This window comes from Pseudorca crassidens, chromosome 2 (assembly GCF_039906515.1).
Source record: "Pseudorca crassidens isolate mPseCra1 chromosome 2, mPseCra1.hap1, whole genome shotgun sequence".
Classification (NCBI taxonomy): Eukaryota; Metazoa; Chordata; class Mammalia; order Artiodactyla; family Delphinidae; genus Pseudorca; species Pseudorca crassidens.
The window spans coordinates 75,041,339-75,056,176 of record NC_090297.1 but is presented as its reverse complement, the minus strand read 5'-3'; the positions used below and the strand labels follow the sequence as shown (position 1 = coordinate 75,056,176).

Below are 14,838 nucleotides of genomic sequence, written 5' to 3'. Positions count from 1 at the left end.
CAAATAGCAAAATACACATTAAAAATAATTTTCATAGTCATAATTTTCCTTTAGTGTTATTCTGTTGGAAGCTGCTTCCTGATGCCCATCCGAGTATTAATAACATTCTAGTTTTCACAATGATAGACCCATGTATCTAGGTTTTAGAGCAGTATTTAACTGTTCTGAAATAATCCCAACATAATGGTCACCCTAAAATGTAAATGATTTGTGATATGAGACTCTTTTTGTTTTTATTTTGTATTTGAATGTTTAGAATAAAACATGCACATACATGTATAGCATATCTGAACCTTAAGCCATAAACTCAAGTATACAAAAAGTATAATTTTGTTTATGTTCTTTGTAATGGAACTTAACTTCTGTCCTGAGTACCCATCCTGCCTGGTGGTAGAAACCTAATTGATAGAAATCTAGTCAATTGATTGCCTTTAACTCCGTCCACTCAAATATCCTGCATTTGATTTAGAGTTTTTCCCATTTATCCTCTTTTCAAGTCTGCTGTTACATTCTGGGTGGCAATGTTAGGGAAGGGGAATAGGAAGAGAGATTGATCTTTAGCCATCATCTGTTCATACTAGCATCCACTGAAATGTACGTCATCCCTTTTGGCCCCCATCTGCCATCATCCCACCATGTTGGCATCTACCTTGGCCCTCTGGACAAAAGTTCTTTGACCCCTGTTGGCTTGTACAGCTATTTTCTCAACTCAGGTGCAAGATCTCCTGAGATAAGACTCTAAGGGCCATATGCTTCTGTTCTTGGCCACATGGAAATAACATTCTACTGCTCCCCATACCATGCTGGGTGCTTGAGGGACTCAGACTTCCTCAGGCCTCCTGGCCTAGACATCTCATGCAGAAATTTCAACTCTATTGCTGCACTTAGTGCAACTTAGCGTTCATCTCAGTGAGGACTTTAGTCTCTCTAGCCATCATCTCTGTGCCCACACTTATCTGCAGATATTATTGTTTTGTTTTGTTTAGTTTATTAAGTTTTATTCAAATATAGTTGCTTTAAAATGTTGTGTTAGTTTCTTGCTGTACCACAAAGTGAATCAGGCATACGTATACATATATCCACTCTTTTTTAGACTCACTTCCCATTTAGGTCACCACAGAGCATTGAGTAGAGTTCCCTGTGCTATACAGTAGGTTCTCATTAGTTATCTATTTTATACATAGTAGTGTATATAAGTCAGTCCCAACCTCCCAATTCATCCCAACCCGCCTCCTTCCACCCTTGGTAACCGTAAGTTTGTTCTCTACATCTGTGACTCTATTTCTGCTTTGCAGATAAGCTCATCTCTACCATTTTTCTAGACTCCACATATAAGCAATATTATATGATACTTGTTTTTCTCTTTCTGACTTACTTCACTCTGCATGACAGTCTCTAGGTCCATCCATGTCTCTGCAGATGTCACTATTTTGCTCCTTTTTAGGGCAGAGTAATATTCCATTGTATATATGTACCATTACTTCTTTATACATTCCTCTGTCGATGGACATTTAGGTTGCTACCATGTCCTGGCTATTGTAACTAGTGCTGCAATGAACATCATGGTGCATGCATCCTTTCGAATTACGGTTTTCTCCAGATATATGCCTAGGAGTGGATTGCTGGGTCATATGGTAGCTCTATTTTTAGTTTTTTAAGGAACCTCCAAACTGTTCTCCATAGTGGCTGTACCAATTTACATTCCCACCAACAGTGTAGGAGCGTTCCCTTTTTTCCACACCCTCTCCAGCATTTATTGTTTGTAGAATTTTTGATGATGGCCATTCTGACTAGTATGAGGTTATACCTCATTGTAGTTTTGGTTTGCATTTCTCTAATAATTAGTGATGTTGAGCATCTTTTCATGTGTTTGTTGGCCATTTGTATGTCTTCTTTGGAGGAATGTCTGTTTAGGCCTTCCACCCATTTTTTGATTGGGTTGTTTGTTTTTTTTTAATATTGAGCTGCATGAGCTGCTTATATATTTCGGAGATTAATCCCTTGTCAGTTGCTTTGTTTGCAAATATTTTCTCCCATTCTGAGGGTTGTCTTTTCATTTTATTTATGGTTTCCTTTGCTGTACAAAAGGTTTTAAGTTTAATTAGGTCCCATTTATTTTTGTTTTCTTTTTCATTACTTTAGGCAGTGGATTGAAAAAGATCTTGCTGTGATTTATGTCACAGTGTTCTGTCTATATTTTCCTCTAAGAGTTTTATAGTATCTGGCCTTACATTTAGGTCTTTAATCCATTTTGGGTTTATTTTGTGTATGGTGTTAGGGAGTGTTCTAATTTCATTCTTTTACATGTGGCTGTCCAATTTTCTCAGCACCACTTATTGAACAGACTGTCTTTTCTCCATTGTATATTCTTGCCTCCTTTGTCATAGATTAGGTAGCCATAGGTGCTTGGGTTTATCTCTGGACTTTCTACCCTGTTCCACTGATCTATATTTCTGTTTTTGTGGCAGTACCATACTGTTTTGATTACTGTAGCTTTGTAGTATAGTCTGAAGTCAGGGAGTCTGATTCCTCCAGCTCTGTTCTTCTTTCTCAAGATGGCTTTCATTATTCGGGGTCTTTTGTGTTTCCATACAAAGTGTAAAATGTTTTGTTCTAGTTCTGTGAAAAATGCCATTGGTAATTGGGTAGGGGTTGCACTGAATCTGTAGATTGTTTTGGGTGTATAGTCATTTTCACAATATTGATTCTTGCAATCCAAGAACATGGTATATCTCTCCATCTGTTTGTGTCATCTTTGATTTTTTTCATCAGTATCATATACTTTTCTCAGTACAGGTCTTTTGCCTCCTTAGGTAGGTTTATCCCTAGGTATTTTATTCTTTTTGATGTGATGGTAAATGGGATTATTTCCTTAGTCTCTCTTTCTGATCTTTCATTGTTAGTGTATAGGAATGCAAGAGATTTCTGTGTATCAATTTTGTATCCTCTGCAGGTATTATTGTTTCTACCCACCCCAGGACTTGACGGCAGATTGGTGTCAAGGTCTCTTCTCATAGATACCCATCAGTGTCTTAACAGTTTTCCTTCTCTTTTTACCTTTATCCAACTTGAAGATTTTTTATATCCCCTTAGGTAGGAAAAACTTTCTCTTACATTATTATAATTCTTCTAAATATGTTCTTTATGATATAAATTTTATGACTTGAATCCTTTATTACCTTGTTTTTTTATGTTCAATGATAGACTTTTAATATTTAAAAATCAGGCTTTTGTATTTAAAAATATATTCTTTTCAAACTATTCCCCCACCGTGCGTTTCAGAGGACTGTTTTGAAATTCTTAAGCTAAAAAAGTCTATTTTGAAAATCAAAAGTTTAGAACAAATCTCTTGCTTTACATAAAAAGAAATACTGTGAAGGAAAACACACGCCAGTTAACATATTTGAATATTATCACAATTCATGTACTGTTTAATTAGTGCTATTCAAGACAACTGAAATCAGAATTGTTTTCAATATTTAAAACAGTCTTTATTTGTCTATTTTACTTCTTTATTATATTCTAAAAGATACATCTATTATAGGAATCATATGTTCCAGAAATTGTATTTACTTCAACTAAACCCAGTTCACCAACTATCCCCTTTTCTGGTTTCCTTACCCTTAGGAAGAATTTACATTAGTGACTTTTTAAAGCAAGTAAAAGAGTTTTTGAACTTGGAGGTAGAACCCTTGATCCATATAGCTCCCTATCATCGAATTCTAACAAAATTGGATTTTTATCTCTTACAGAAAATGCCCTTTTTCTCTCTGATTATATACACTATTTCTTCTTAAAACATTTAAGCTCATTTTCAGAAGATGTAACATCTTCTGAAATTGTTTATTTTGTCATTGTTGTCAAATTGAATCTTTAGTACAACTGTGTTCAGATTTGAATAACTTAACATCTCATTTTGGTGGAATTATCCTGTTTCTGAGAACTTTTGATGATTTCTGAGAAATGTTTCTGGTAATGGCAATATGCTTCTTTTTCTTATTTGTGAACTAGGTCACTCTTTAACACCTTTTTCTTCTTAAAATAATTTTAGGATATCATCAGAATAATGGCATGATTTGCAAGGGCAAATTTCTAACTATCCTGGTAGACCGTTACTGCTGAATCAATCATGATTTAAAATATCTCACACGTGGAAAAACAAGCAATTATGTGGGAAATAAAGATCTTTTCTTTGATTTACAAGTATGTTCTTCTCTGTGCTTCCAGATAAGCACATTTTAGGTTATCGGTTTATGTCCCTCACTACACTGTAAGTGCCTTGTGAACAAGAGTTTTGATTTTGCATCTCCAGCACATAACAGAATTCCTGATACCTAATAGTCAAGAAATGTTTACTGAATTAATTAAATAAGTACTTAACCACTTTCAGTAGGGAGACAAAGGCCTTGCCTGAAGTGGGGACTTTTATTTAAATAATCTATTCAGTTCCTTTTTAGAACTATAATTTAAATTCTTAAATCATAGAATTTGGAGCCAGGTGGAAATTCATAGATCATATAGTCAAATTCTTTCATTTACAGATGAAGAAAATGACTCTCAGGAAAGTTAAATGGCAATCCCAATGATAAACAGCTAGTTAGTGGCGGGACTTGCTGTAGCCTTCAGGTCTCAGAGTTCTTTTCTATGCCTTCAGTTTAATTAACTTTATAGCAATGAGTTGACAACTGTGCTTCACATTTTTAGGGTCCTAAGGGGAAAAAAAGAGCTCCTGGCCCTTCTGGGAAACCTGGGATTCCTGTAAGTAACAGGCCTTTTTCATCTTTATTGTTTTTCTAAATAGAACTTTAGCAAGCAGAAAAGTTTGGGGCCAATTATGACGTGTTGGATAAATCAGATTGTCTTCAAAAAAATGTTTAAACCCATGCCGGAACACAGAGGGAACAAAATATGACCATTAGTTCAAAACCAAGCTTGGTGTTGAAACGGAAGTCACTGCAACTGAAGGTTGTTATTTTCCAGTGCAGGGAGATCTCTCTGTGGATTTGTGCTACTATTCTTTGATGGTGAACCACTAAAAAACAGGCAACTTGCAGTCATGACTAAATGAATGGTGACAGAGGTCAGAGATTTTCAAGCATAATTGAAAAGACATGAGCTGGATTTTAATTGAAGAACTCGGCCTCTCATTTTCCTGGGAAATAGAACAGAAAGTCTTAGAAAAAAGCTTTAACTCTTTTCATCACAGAACAAAGATTAATTTTACCTTAGCCATCCGTTTCCTCTTTGGCCAAGCAAATATGTGTAGACTAGCTTATTAGCAAAGACTTCCTGCTGGTCTCCCCTAGCCAACAGCCTGCTTTGGGTGGCCCGTGTTGTGTTGGTTCAAAAACAGTAAAGAAAAGTGAACATAAATTATGAGCACATTGAGATCAGAGATTCCCTACAGATTAAATCCAGTTGCCCAAGAGTACAAACAAAATGTTCAGACCTTTACTCAGTCATATAATTATCTAATTCAAAGTGGCAACTAAAAGAGCCGTAATTTATTTCTTGGGAAAATACAATACAGAGTTTTAGAGATGGTGAGTGTCAGCCTATATCCTAAACTGACAGGTGCACATAGCTGATCTTTTCTCCACAGCTGGATAGAGCATGGGCTGGTACAATGAGAAATACCAGGAAATTACAGTAAAGTGGAAAAGGTTACACAGTAAATTGCTGATTAGCTTGGCATTTCAGTTTAGGGAACAGTTACCTGATCTGTTGTATCCAAATAGTAAATTATCAAGGAATCCAGGAAACAGGAAAAATTTTCCTGGGACAGGGTTTTAAGAATGTAACCTCCCACCCCCCAATAAGTATAAAAGTGTTTGTCATTTAAACATCTGTACAACATCTCTCTATAATCCAAGTAATTTTTAATTACCAAGGGACTTCCAGGCCTACCTGGGCCAAAAGGCATGCAAGGATACCCTGGAGCAGAAGGCATTTCAGGAAACCCTGGTAAAGTTGGGCTACCAGGAAAACAGGGACTTCCTGTGAGTAGATTGAATATTCTTTGCTCTTTATTTCTTATGCATAAGTGTCTCTTTACTAAAACCATAGATACTTTGGCTGTCTTTCTTAACATTGACATTGGTTCATATTGTGTTTATGATTTCCAGGGAATGTCAATGAGTACATGTTGGATGTTTTATAACTAATAACCCATATTATTAATAATTTATATTATTTTTACACATATAAAAGCTGGTACATAGGAACAATAAAGAAGTAAAACTTTAAGGGGGCTTCCCTGGTGGCGCAGTGGTGGAGAGTCTGCCTGCCGATGCAGGGGACGTGGGTTCGTGCCCTGGTCTGGGAGGGTCCCGCATGCCACAGAGAGGCTGGGCCCGTGAGCCATGGCCGCTGAGCCTGCGCGTCTGGAGCCTGTGCTCCGCAACGGGAGAGGCCACAACAGTGAGAGGCCCGCGTACCGCAAAAAAAAAAAAAAAAAAAAAAAACACAACTTTAAGGGCTACACAGCCTGTGTTTTGAGTTCATCAAATGTCTTAAGCCACCTTTGGAACATTTCAGGCTTGGCAATAACTCAAGGTAAGTTCTGCCAAAATCATTTTCCCTTTACTTTTATAGCCTCACTATTTTAAAGAAATTGTGTGAACATTTTCTTTATGTTCATCTAGTGGTGATGCCATGCGCAGTGATGTAGATTATTATTTTTATGCAGATTTCTATCTTATTTATTTGATCAGAAATTTTAAAATGATATTTTTGTCTTCATTTAGCCATTTTCCCTCTTTCCTTCCTAAGGTCATCATAATCCAGATATTTTTTGTTATCTCATGTTGTGTTTCCATTTGAAATACAAGAATAATTAATTGCATATTTCAGTAATCCAGTAAAATTTATCCTTTTACATTTCCACTATTTTTGGATATGATTATCTATTGACCTGTTTTTCTTTTCTTAAATGAATCAATCCTAGTTGTTTATTCACATGTAGCATGGGACTGTAGCAAAGCTCAAGCCCAAATTAATATTATTCTTTCACTATGATGAATTATCTCATTTGTTTAAAAATAAGTATCAAATTATGACCCAGCCAATTTAATTATTTCAGAAATAAATATCTGGCCATATTCTATTTGGAAAGGTGAATATGTTTAAGGAGGCTTAGTATGGTTTCTATTTGCTTTGGGGACAGTATATCTGAACATCAGAGCATCAGGGTGTAAGCCCTAGAGAAATTTGACAGCCAGGCTGATATTTTGATTAAAATATATGTTTTCTAAACTTCTGCCATTAACATCAGTCTGGTTAAAAGAGGACTTCCATTTGAGATCCCAGTCTTAAAGGGAGCTCGCGCCCTGAACCTTCATGTAGGTGCTGCACTCTAGGCTCACCATATAAGAGTCTTAAAATGAGGTTGTGGGGTTTTAAAAATACAACAGTAAAACACTTTGAATTGGTCTGAGAGTCTGTACTTAAGTTTTACTGGGAAATGTTAGAGTGAATCTTACTGCTTTGAGTAAGATTTTGAGAGCTGAAACAAGGAAAACCACATTGCAAAATATGTCATATTTCTTGCTGTGAACACAGGTTTAGTCATGGAGGTGGTATGTATGTGGATGTGTCCAGTAGTCGATAAGGCTAGAAACTGAATTGTAAATACTAATAACAGCAAATAGATTTGTTTAATTACTGGGAAGAGGGATTCATTTGTTTTCTGACTAAAATAATACTAATCCAGGTACCTATTCCAGATATGGATAATACAAATCAGGATCCTATATATATACATGTTTAATAAGAATTTCAGACATTTAGCATATAAGATATTCATCAGACACTAGTGACAGGTCAAAGTCATCCACATTTTTTACACCAAGTCACTTAATACTTCATTGTGGCAAACAACTTCTTTCTGGCAGTATGTGACACCTGAAGGTCTTCCTGGAAAGGACTGAAAATTGGAAAATAAAAGGAAAACATTGATTCAGACTAAAAAAATATGAACCATTTTCTCTTACATAAAAACAGCAATGTGGCAAGTGATTGTTATCTGCTGCTAGTTTCCAGAAAGAAAACAGACATTTTCTAACAACTCTACATCCTTCTTTAATGGGGTAATACTTAAAGGACAGTAATATAATGGCTAAGAGAAAGCCAATACAGAAAATGGTAGATGCAAATAAGATACTGATTTCATTTTAATTCTAAGTTGCATTCTAGAATCTGCCACACGGTTTTGATTGGCTGTGTGGGTGAAGGCTCATGCATAAAACCAAATCACTGGTTCCACATAGAATAAAAAAGAATGAAGAGGACTTAAAGCCAGATGCTGAAGCCATTTGCACACTCGGCTATTCCAAGACCCAGTTAGAACTCTGGGTTATATCAAAAGGGCTCTTTGGTTGCAAACAACCGAACATGGCTATGTGGATTGCCTGTGTATACAGATTGCCCCAAGTTCTGCCCACTGGGAAGAATCTCCTTCACTGATATCTTTCAGGCTTAAATGCAGCAGCAATCCACTTCTAGCAGATGTTGACATTCAATGCAGATCTATCCATAAATCAGGCCTGAACTTTTTTCTCCTCTACTAACTGGTAAGGGGAATTCTCTAGGAAGGCTGAAGGAGCAGTGGTAAAGCAGTAGAACAAGTATCATGGAAGTCTCAGTTGCTTGCATATTTTGTTTGTGATTTCTGGACCTGTTAGGACCCAGTCTCGATATACACCATTTCCATTTAGGAGTGAACGCTGCTGTGCCCAGCCAATTTTATGATTTAGTGGATCAAATATCACTCAGATCATAATGGTCAGTTCAGGACACATAGTCATTTGATGTCTCAGGGTCGGTTATTCAGCTTCAACCACAGCAAGCCCAGAACTGCTTTCCAAATGGGAAATTACATTTGACAAAGAAGGCATTGCTTATGTCCAAAACCTTATGGGTATAAGCAGTGATTCTCTTGTGGGGGTTATCAAAGGGTCCATATAGCATCTCTACCAGCCACAGACCCTTCTGATATTATTGGATCTGCTTAGTCATAGCAAGGTAGCTTACACAGCATCCTGAATCTGCTGCTGAGCATTTTCGTCGGGGGCCACCCAAAACTAGCAAGCTGCCAAAGAACTGGACTTTCTCCAGAGAAGATACATGAGTGACCAATAATCACATGGAAAGGTGCCCAGCATCACTAATCATTAGGAAAATGCAAATCAAAACCACAATTAGATACCACTTTTACAACCGCTAGGGTGGCTATCATCCAAAAAAATAAAAAATTGAAAGAGAGACAGAAAATTACAAGTGTTGGTAAGTGTGTGAAGAAACTGGCACCCTGTGTATTGCTAATGGGAATGTAAGATGATGCAGCCGCTGTGGAAAACAGTATGACAGGTCTTGAAAAATTAAATACAGAATTACCTTATGATCCAGCAACTCGCCTCCTGGCGAGTTATATCCAAAAGAAATGAAAGCAGAAACTTGAACAAAAATTTTCCAAATGTTCATAACAACATCATTCACAGTAACCAGTAGGTGGAAACAACCCACGTGGCTGTCAGCAGTGAAACAGATAAACCAAATGTGGTATATACATACAGTGGAATATTATTCAGTCTTAAAAAGGAAGGAAATTCTGACACACGTTACCACATGGATAAACCTTGGAGACATGTTAAATGAACTAAGCCAGACACAAAAGTACAAACAGTATATGATTCTACTTATATGAGGTACCTAGAGTGGTCAAATGCATAGACAGAAAATAGAATGGAGGTTGCCAGAGACTGGGAGGAGGAGGATTTGGAGAAGTTATTGTTTAATGGGTACAGAGTTTCAGTTTGGAACATAAAAATTTCTGGGGCTTCCCTGGTGGCGCAGTGGTTGGGAGTCCGCCTGCCGATGCAGGGGACGCGGGTTCGTGCCCTGGTCCGGGAAGATCTCACATGCCGTGGAGCGGCTGGGCCCGTGAGCTATGACCGCTGAGCCTGCGCGTCCGGAGCCTGTGCTCCGCAATGGGAGAGGCCGCAACAGTGAGAGGCCCGCGTACTGCAAAAAAAAAAAAAAAAAAAAAATTTCTGGAGATGGATGGTGGTGATGGTGGCACAACAATGTGAATGTACTTAATGCCACTGAACTATACATCTAAAAATGGTTAAAATGGTAAGTTTATGTTATATATATTTGACTGCAATAAAAACCTAGCAACTTTACAGGCTACCCAGTAAGTGGGTAAATGGGTTGTAGCAGCATACCCAAAGGTGGTATAGATTGACTCCAAAGTCCAGAGAGGCTCACCAAGCATTGTGCCTCTTTTATTGTGATGAGCAATGCAAAGTGCAACAACTTGTCTCTACTTTAGAGAGGATATCCTGATATGCCCCCAAACCACTACCCCTAGGAACTTCTTCCATTTAGCAGTCCCATGAACTTTTTAATCCTATCCTCTGGTGTATCTTTAGGGTGCTTGTTCTCTTCCACTCTCCAGGTCCAGTTAGCATAGTGGCCTCAGTTTAATGGACCTGCCTGATATTTTGTGAGATGTCAAGACTATAAAGATATCACTCTGGTCTATTTTATGACAGAGAGGAGAATTGAGCTGACACAGCACTGAGATAAGGCATTGAAGTGATACAGCTCTTTCTGCCTTGTGAAGGCAAGCAAACTGCCTCTGATCATCTTCACTGATAGGAATGTTAGTAGGAAGTATTTTTACTAGGTCAGTAACTGCTGTTGCTAATTGCTGTACTGTTTAGTAAAGACACCATATCAGAAACTGCAGCTGTGATTGGCATCAACACACAATTGAGTTTGTAAGTTTAAGTCTTGGAGTTATCTGGTGTGTGCACCGAACAGATGAGTAAAATGGATATGGGATATGGTAGGATCACTGCTTTTGCATCTTTCAGGTCTTTTGGCCGTAGTATATACAATTTTCCACAGGGATGTGGTGGTTAATATGAACAGTTTTCTACAGGGGTGTGGTGTTACCTTAGGTATACATTTGTGGGGAAGGGGGCAGGAAGAGATAGTTGCAGGGGCTTCCACATGTCTCTTCCCTTCCTACCACAGTAGCATTTACTTTATAAGTGAGGGATTGTTACTATTCTCTGAGATTGGAGAAAATACAAAAACAAAAACTGGGCTCACAGTCCTACTGGACCCACTTGGGAAAAAAAATTGAGCCAAATCTGCATTTATCACTATTTATCCCTTGGCCTTCATCAACTTACACTCTGACCAGAGTGCCGTGATGATATTTTGGATTTCCAGGGTTTATTATCAGTTCAAATTCAATATCTAACAGCTCCCAGAAAGGCTGAGAGTTTCTGTTTCCCCAGTGTTCAGTCACCTGGTAAATGACCACATGTCCCTCTGCAGAAGGCTTAGGGCAGAAGTCACTGTGTATACCTATGACCACATTGCAGGGTTCTTCCTCAAAGAGAAGCTGCCTCCCCCTCAGTCAAGGGATTCTGATGTAGGAACTGGCTTGAGTCTGGGAACTGAGCGAGAGGCCATGAATCCCAAGTCTTTAGTGACTTTAATTAGGATTTAGTGACTTTAATTAGGATTAGTCTGTAGTGACTTTAATTAGGATTATACCCATCAGACCTAGAATTCTTCTACCTATACATCAATATATTAGCATATGGTATATGTAATTCCTATGGCTCTTTGATCAACTCACCATCAGCACAGATCTCTGCAGGTCAAAACATCTAGTCAAAACACCTTATGGCTTAGTGTGATAATTGCTTCTACCTTTTCTCTGATAGTAAAGCACTGTCACCTAGAATCTACCACTCAGAGTCCAATATCCCTATTTAAATAAGGGAACTTTATCCTTATGACATTTCTTAACACCTTGGTAAGGAGTGTTCTTTGATCCCTTTCAGGGGCCATGGTTAGAGGGTGGTTGATCAGATTGCACGTGATAAATCTGTCTCCACACTTCTATCTTCCTGAGCACTTGAACCCCTTCCTACGCAGTATTCTAGGGGAGTTATAGCGTTCAACCTCATTAACTGTAGGCTGTAGTTGAGTCAAGGCTTCAAATTGCCAATCCATCAGACTATTAATGGTGCTCCCAGATGCTTGAGCAGGTGGCTATCTCCACAAGCAAGGAAGACTAAGAGGGAGTTGAGCTTCACAGTTCTTAGTCTTGCCCATATCTGCTCAAATATCCCCATCCCTTGTCTTGGAGTTCTACTCTTTCTCCACCCAGTGCCCTTATTTAGCATAAGATGTCTGGTTAGTTGAAGATGTATTTGTATACACATTCTGCAAATCTTACAGTAGTTTGGGTCCTCAGCCACATCTGCCTTGGACTATAGGAGATGAAAGACTCCTTCAAGCTGCCGTGGGGATTTTCTGATTTTTCATTATGTTCTAAGTTGAGCATGCAAGACCTTTATTTTGTCCCTTTCTCTGTATTCTCTCTAGATCACTCAAGAGACTGCCCTCTGATCACGCAGTCTTTATAGTCACTATGTTCACCATAGTGAATACATGCCAAGGCCACATGATCTTCTGACACTTTGCCCTCCAGCAGCACTTAATCTAATGTCATGGCCAGTGCTAATTTGAATAATCATGATGCCACTGCATCCCACAGATTAGTAGTGTCCGTTTATCCGCAACAAGGAAGTTATCTGAGCATTCCTTGATTATGAGCAAACCAATCTCAGAATCCCATTTGTGGGGTTAGTTTCCTGACTTCACTCTTATTACCAATTACATATCACAGTCTAGCTAAAAACTGTGGGGCAACTGAGGAAGGTTTAATAAAGGGACTACTTACAAAAATGTGAGCAGGGCTAAGGAAAACCCAGAAGAGATGCTGAAGCACCTGAGCGATAGCAACAATGGCGCATCATTACAACCCATAGGCCTGAAGAGACAAAGGAAAGGGGAACAAAATTATAGAGAAAGTAGTTATTGCCATAGGATAGAGCCATTTAGCAGGAGTTGAGACCTTCAATAGAAGGATTCAGCCAATCCACTGCAACTCAGCAAAGGGAGAGCCAGGGGAATAAGTATTTCAGTCTCCTCCTGTCTTCCAGTCCCCTAACAGTACACCCTGTTAGCCAAACTCAACCAAGTAAGAGTGATAATAGGAACAATCTGCCCTGGCAGGGAGGCCTATTTTATCACTGTCATGGTTTAGAATTGCTAGTCTGTGATGGTGAAAACAAAAGCAATTTTAAAGATTATTTTAAAAATTCACTACCTTATACATATTTGTGTATATATGTCAGTCCCAATCTCCCAGTTCATCCTAATGAGAACCTGCTGTATAGCACAGGGAACTCTACTCAGTGCTCTCTGGTGACCTAAAGTGAAGGAAATCCAAAAAAAGAGGGGATAGGGCTTCCCTGGTGGCGCAGTGGTTGAGAGTCCGCCTGCCGATGCAGGGGACACGGGTTTGTGCCCCGGTCTGGGAAGATCCCACATGCCGCTGGGCCCGTGAGCCATGGCCGCTGAGCCTGCGCGTCTGGAGCCTGTGCTCCGCAACGGGAGAGGCCACAGCAGTGAGAGGCCCGCGTACCGCAAAAAATAAAAAATTTTAAAGAAAGAGGGGATATATGTATACATATGGCTGATTCACTTTGCTGTACAGCAGAAACTGACACAACATTGTAAAGCAACTATACCCCAATTAAAAAAAAATACCACACCCCCCCCAAAAAAATTCACTACCAACAATGCATTCCCTTACTGCCTTCACCAAGGGGGGGCTCCCTCCCATCCACGTGCCCTTGGTATGTCACTCACCAGTAAGGGAACCTGCTGGGTCACAGATCAGGCTGGAAAAGGGCAGATCTCAAAAGGCAAACAGAAAATATCCAGGCAACACTATTTAAGTTCTCTCTATACATGGTGTACATCAGCAATCTGTTCCCTGTGTCAAAAAACTACCCCTGGTAAACCAAATCAGCCTACTTTCCTATGGCCAGTGAGCTAAATGGTTTTTACATTTTTAATGGTAGAAAAAAATAAAAAGAATATTGTATTGTGGCACATGAAAATTACATGAAATTCAGATTTCAGTATTCATAAATTTATTGGCACACAGCCACGGTCATTTGTTTACAGATATAGCTGCTTTTGCACTACATGACAGAGCTGAGTAGCTGCAACAGAGACCAGTGGCCCACATGGGCTAAAATATCTACTATCCAGCCTTTTTACAGAACAAGTTGGCTGATCTCTGGTCTATTTGTATTATCACATCGTTTTTATTACTATGGCTTTGTCTTATGGCCCCATATTTAGTAGGGCAAGGCCCCTTCTTTACACTTCTACCACATATATTTGAGATTAGATTTGAGTTTCTTTAAAAACAGAACATAAACTTGAATTATCACTGGGTTTGCCTTAGATTTATTTGGGGAAAATTAATATCTTAACCTTTTAATTATCTGAGATAAAATATTCTTGTCATCTTATCAATATAAGATCTTATAATAGATTTTGTCCATAATAATAATGGTAAAAAGTTATATAATACTTAGTATGTGTCAGGTACCATGATAAATGTTTTACTGTATTAACTCATTTAATCTTTACAATATTATAGATACAATTATCATCCTTATTTTATACAAAAAAAAATTGTCACTTTCATAGTCACATAGCTACAAAGGCAGTCTAACTCCATATTCTTTGTTCTTATCAATATGCAATATGGCCCCTCAATAAAGGCCTTATGTATTCTTATTTTTTATTTTATTTTCTAGTTACTTATTACTTACTTAAATGTTACTGATTTAGATTACATTCTATACAACTGGATTTTTTTTATTTCTAATAATTTGCTATTGTGATCCTATTGGATTTTTAGGTAGGTAATATCTTCAAACAATG

The 14,838-nt window shown here is 38.2% G+C and overlaps 1 protein-coding gene and 1 long non-coding RNA gene across 5 annotated transcripts in view; one reads left to right on the top strand and one right to left on the bottom strand.

The window, feature by feature from the left end:
* The window catches only part of LOC137218932 (uncharacterized), a 213,334-nt gene that overhangs the window by 101,904 nt on the left and 96,592 nt on the right, over positions 1–14,838 (bottom strand). The window contains exon 7 of the long non-coding RNA XR_010940928.1: positions 12,773–12,862. This is a non-coding gene — a long non-coding RNA (uncharacterized lncRNA). The remainder of the gene's footprint in view (positions 1–12,772; positions 12,863–14,838) is intronic.
* The window catches only part of COL24A1 (collagen type XXIV alpha 1 chain), a 431,777-nt gene that overhangs the window by 361,583 nt on the left and 55,356 nt on the right, over positions 1–14,838 (top strand). For all 4 annotated transcript variants that reach the window (XM_067726773.1, XM_067726774.1, XM_067726775.1 and 1 more), the window contains 2 exons: positions 4,705–4,758; positions 5,892–5,999. In XM_067726773.1, the coding sequence (XP_067582874.1) occupies positions 4,705–4,758; positions 5,892–5,999 (162 nt within the window). The remainder of the gene's footprint in view (positions 1–4,704; positions 4,759–5,891; positions 6,000–14,838) is intronic.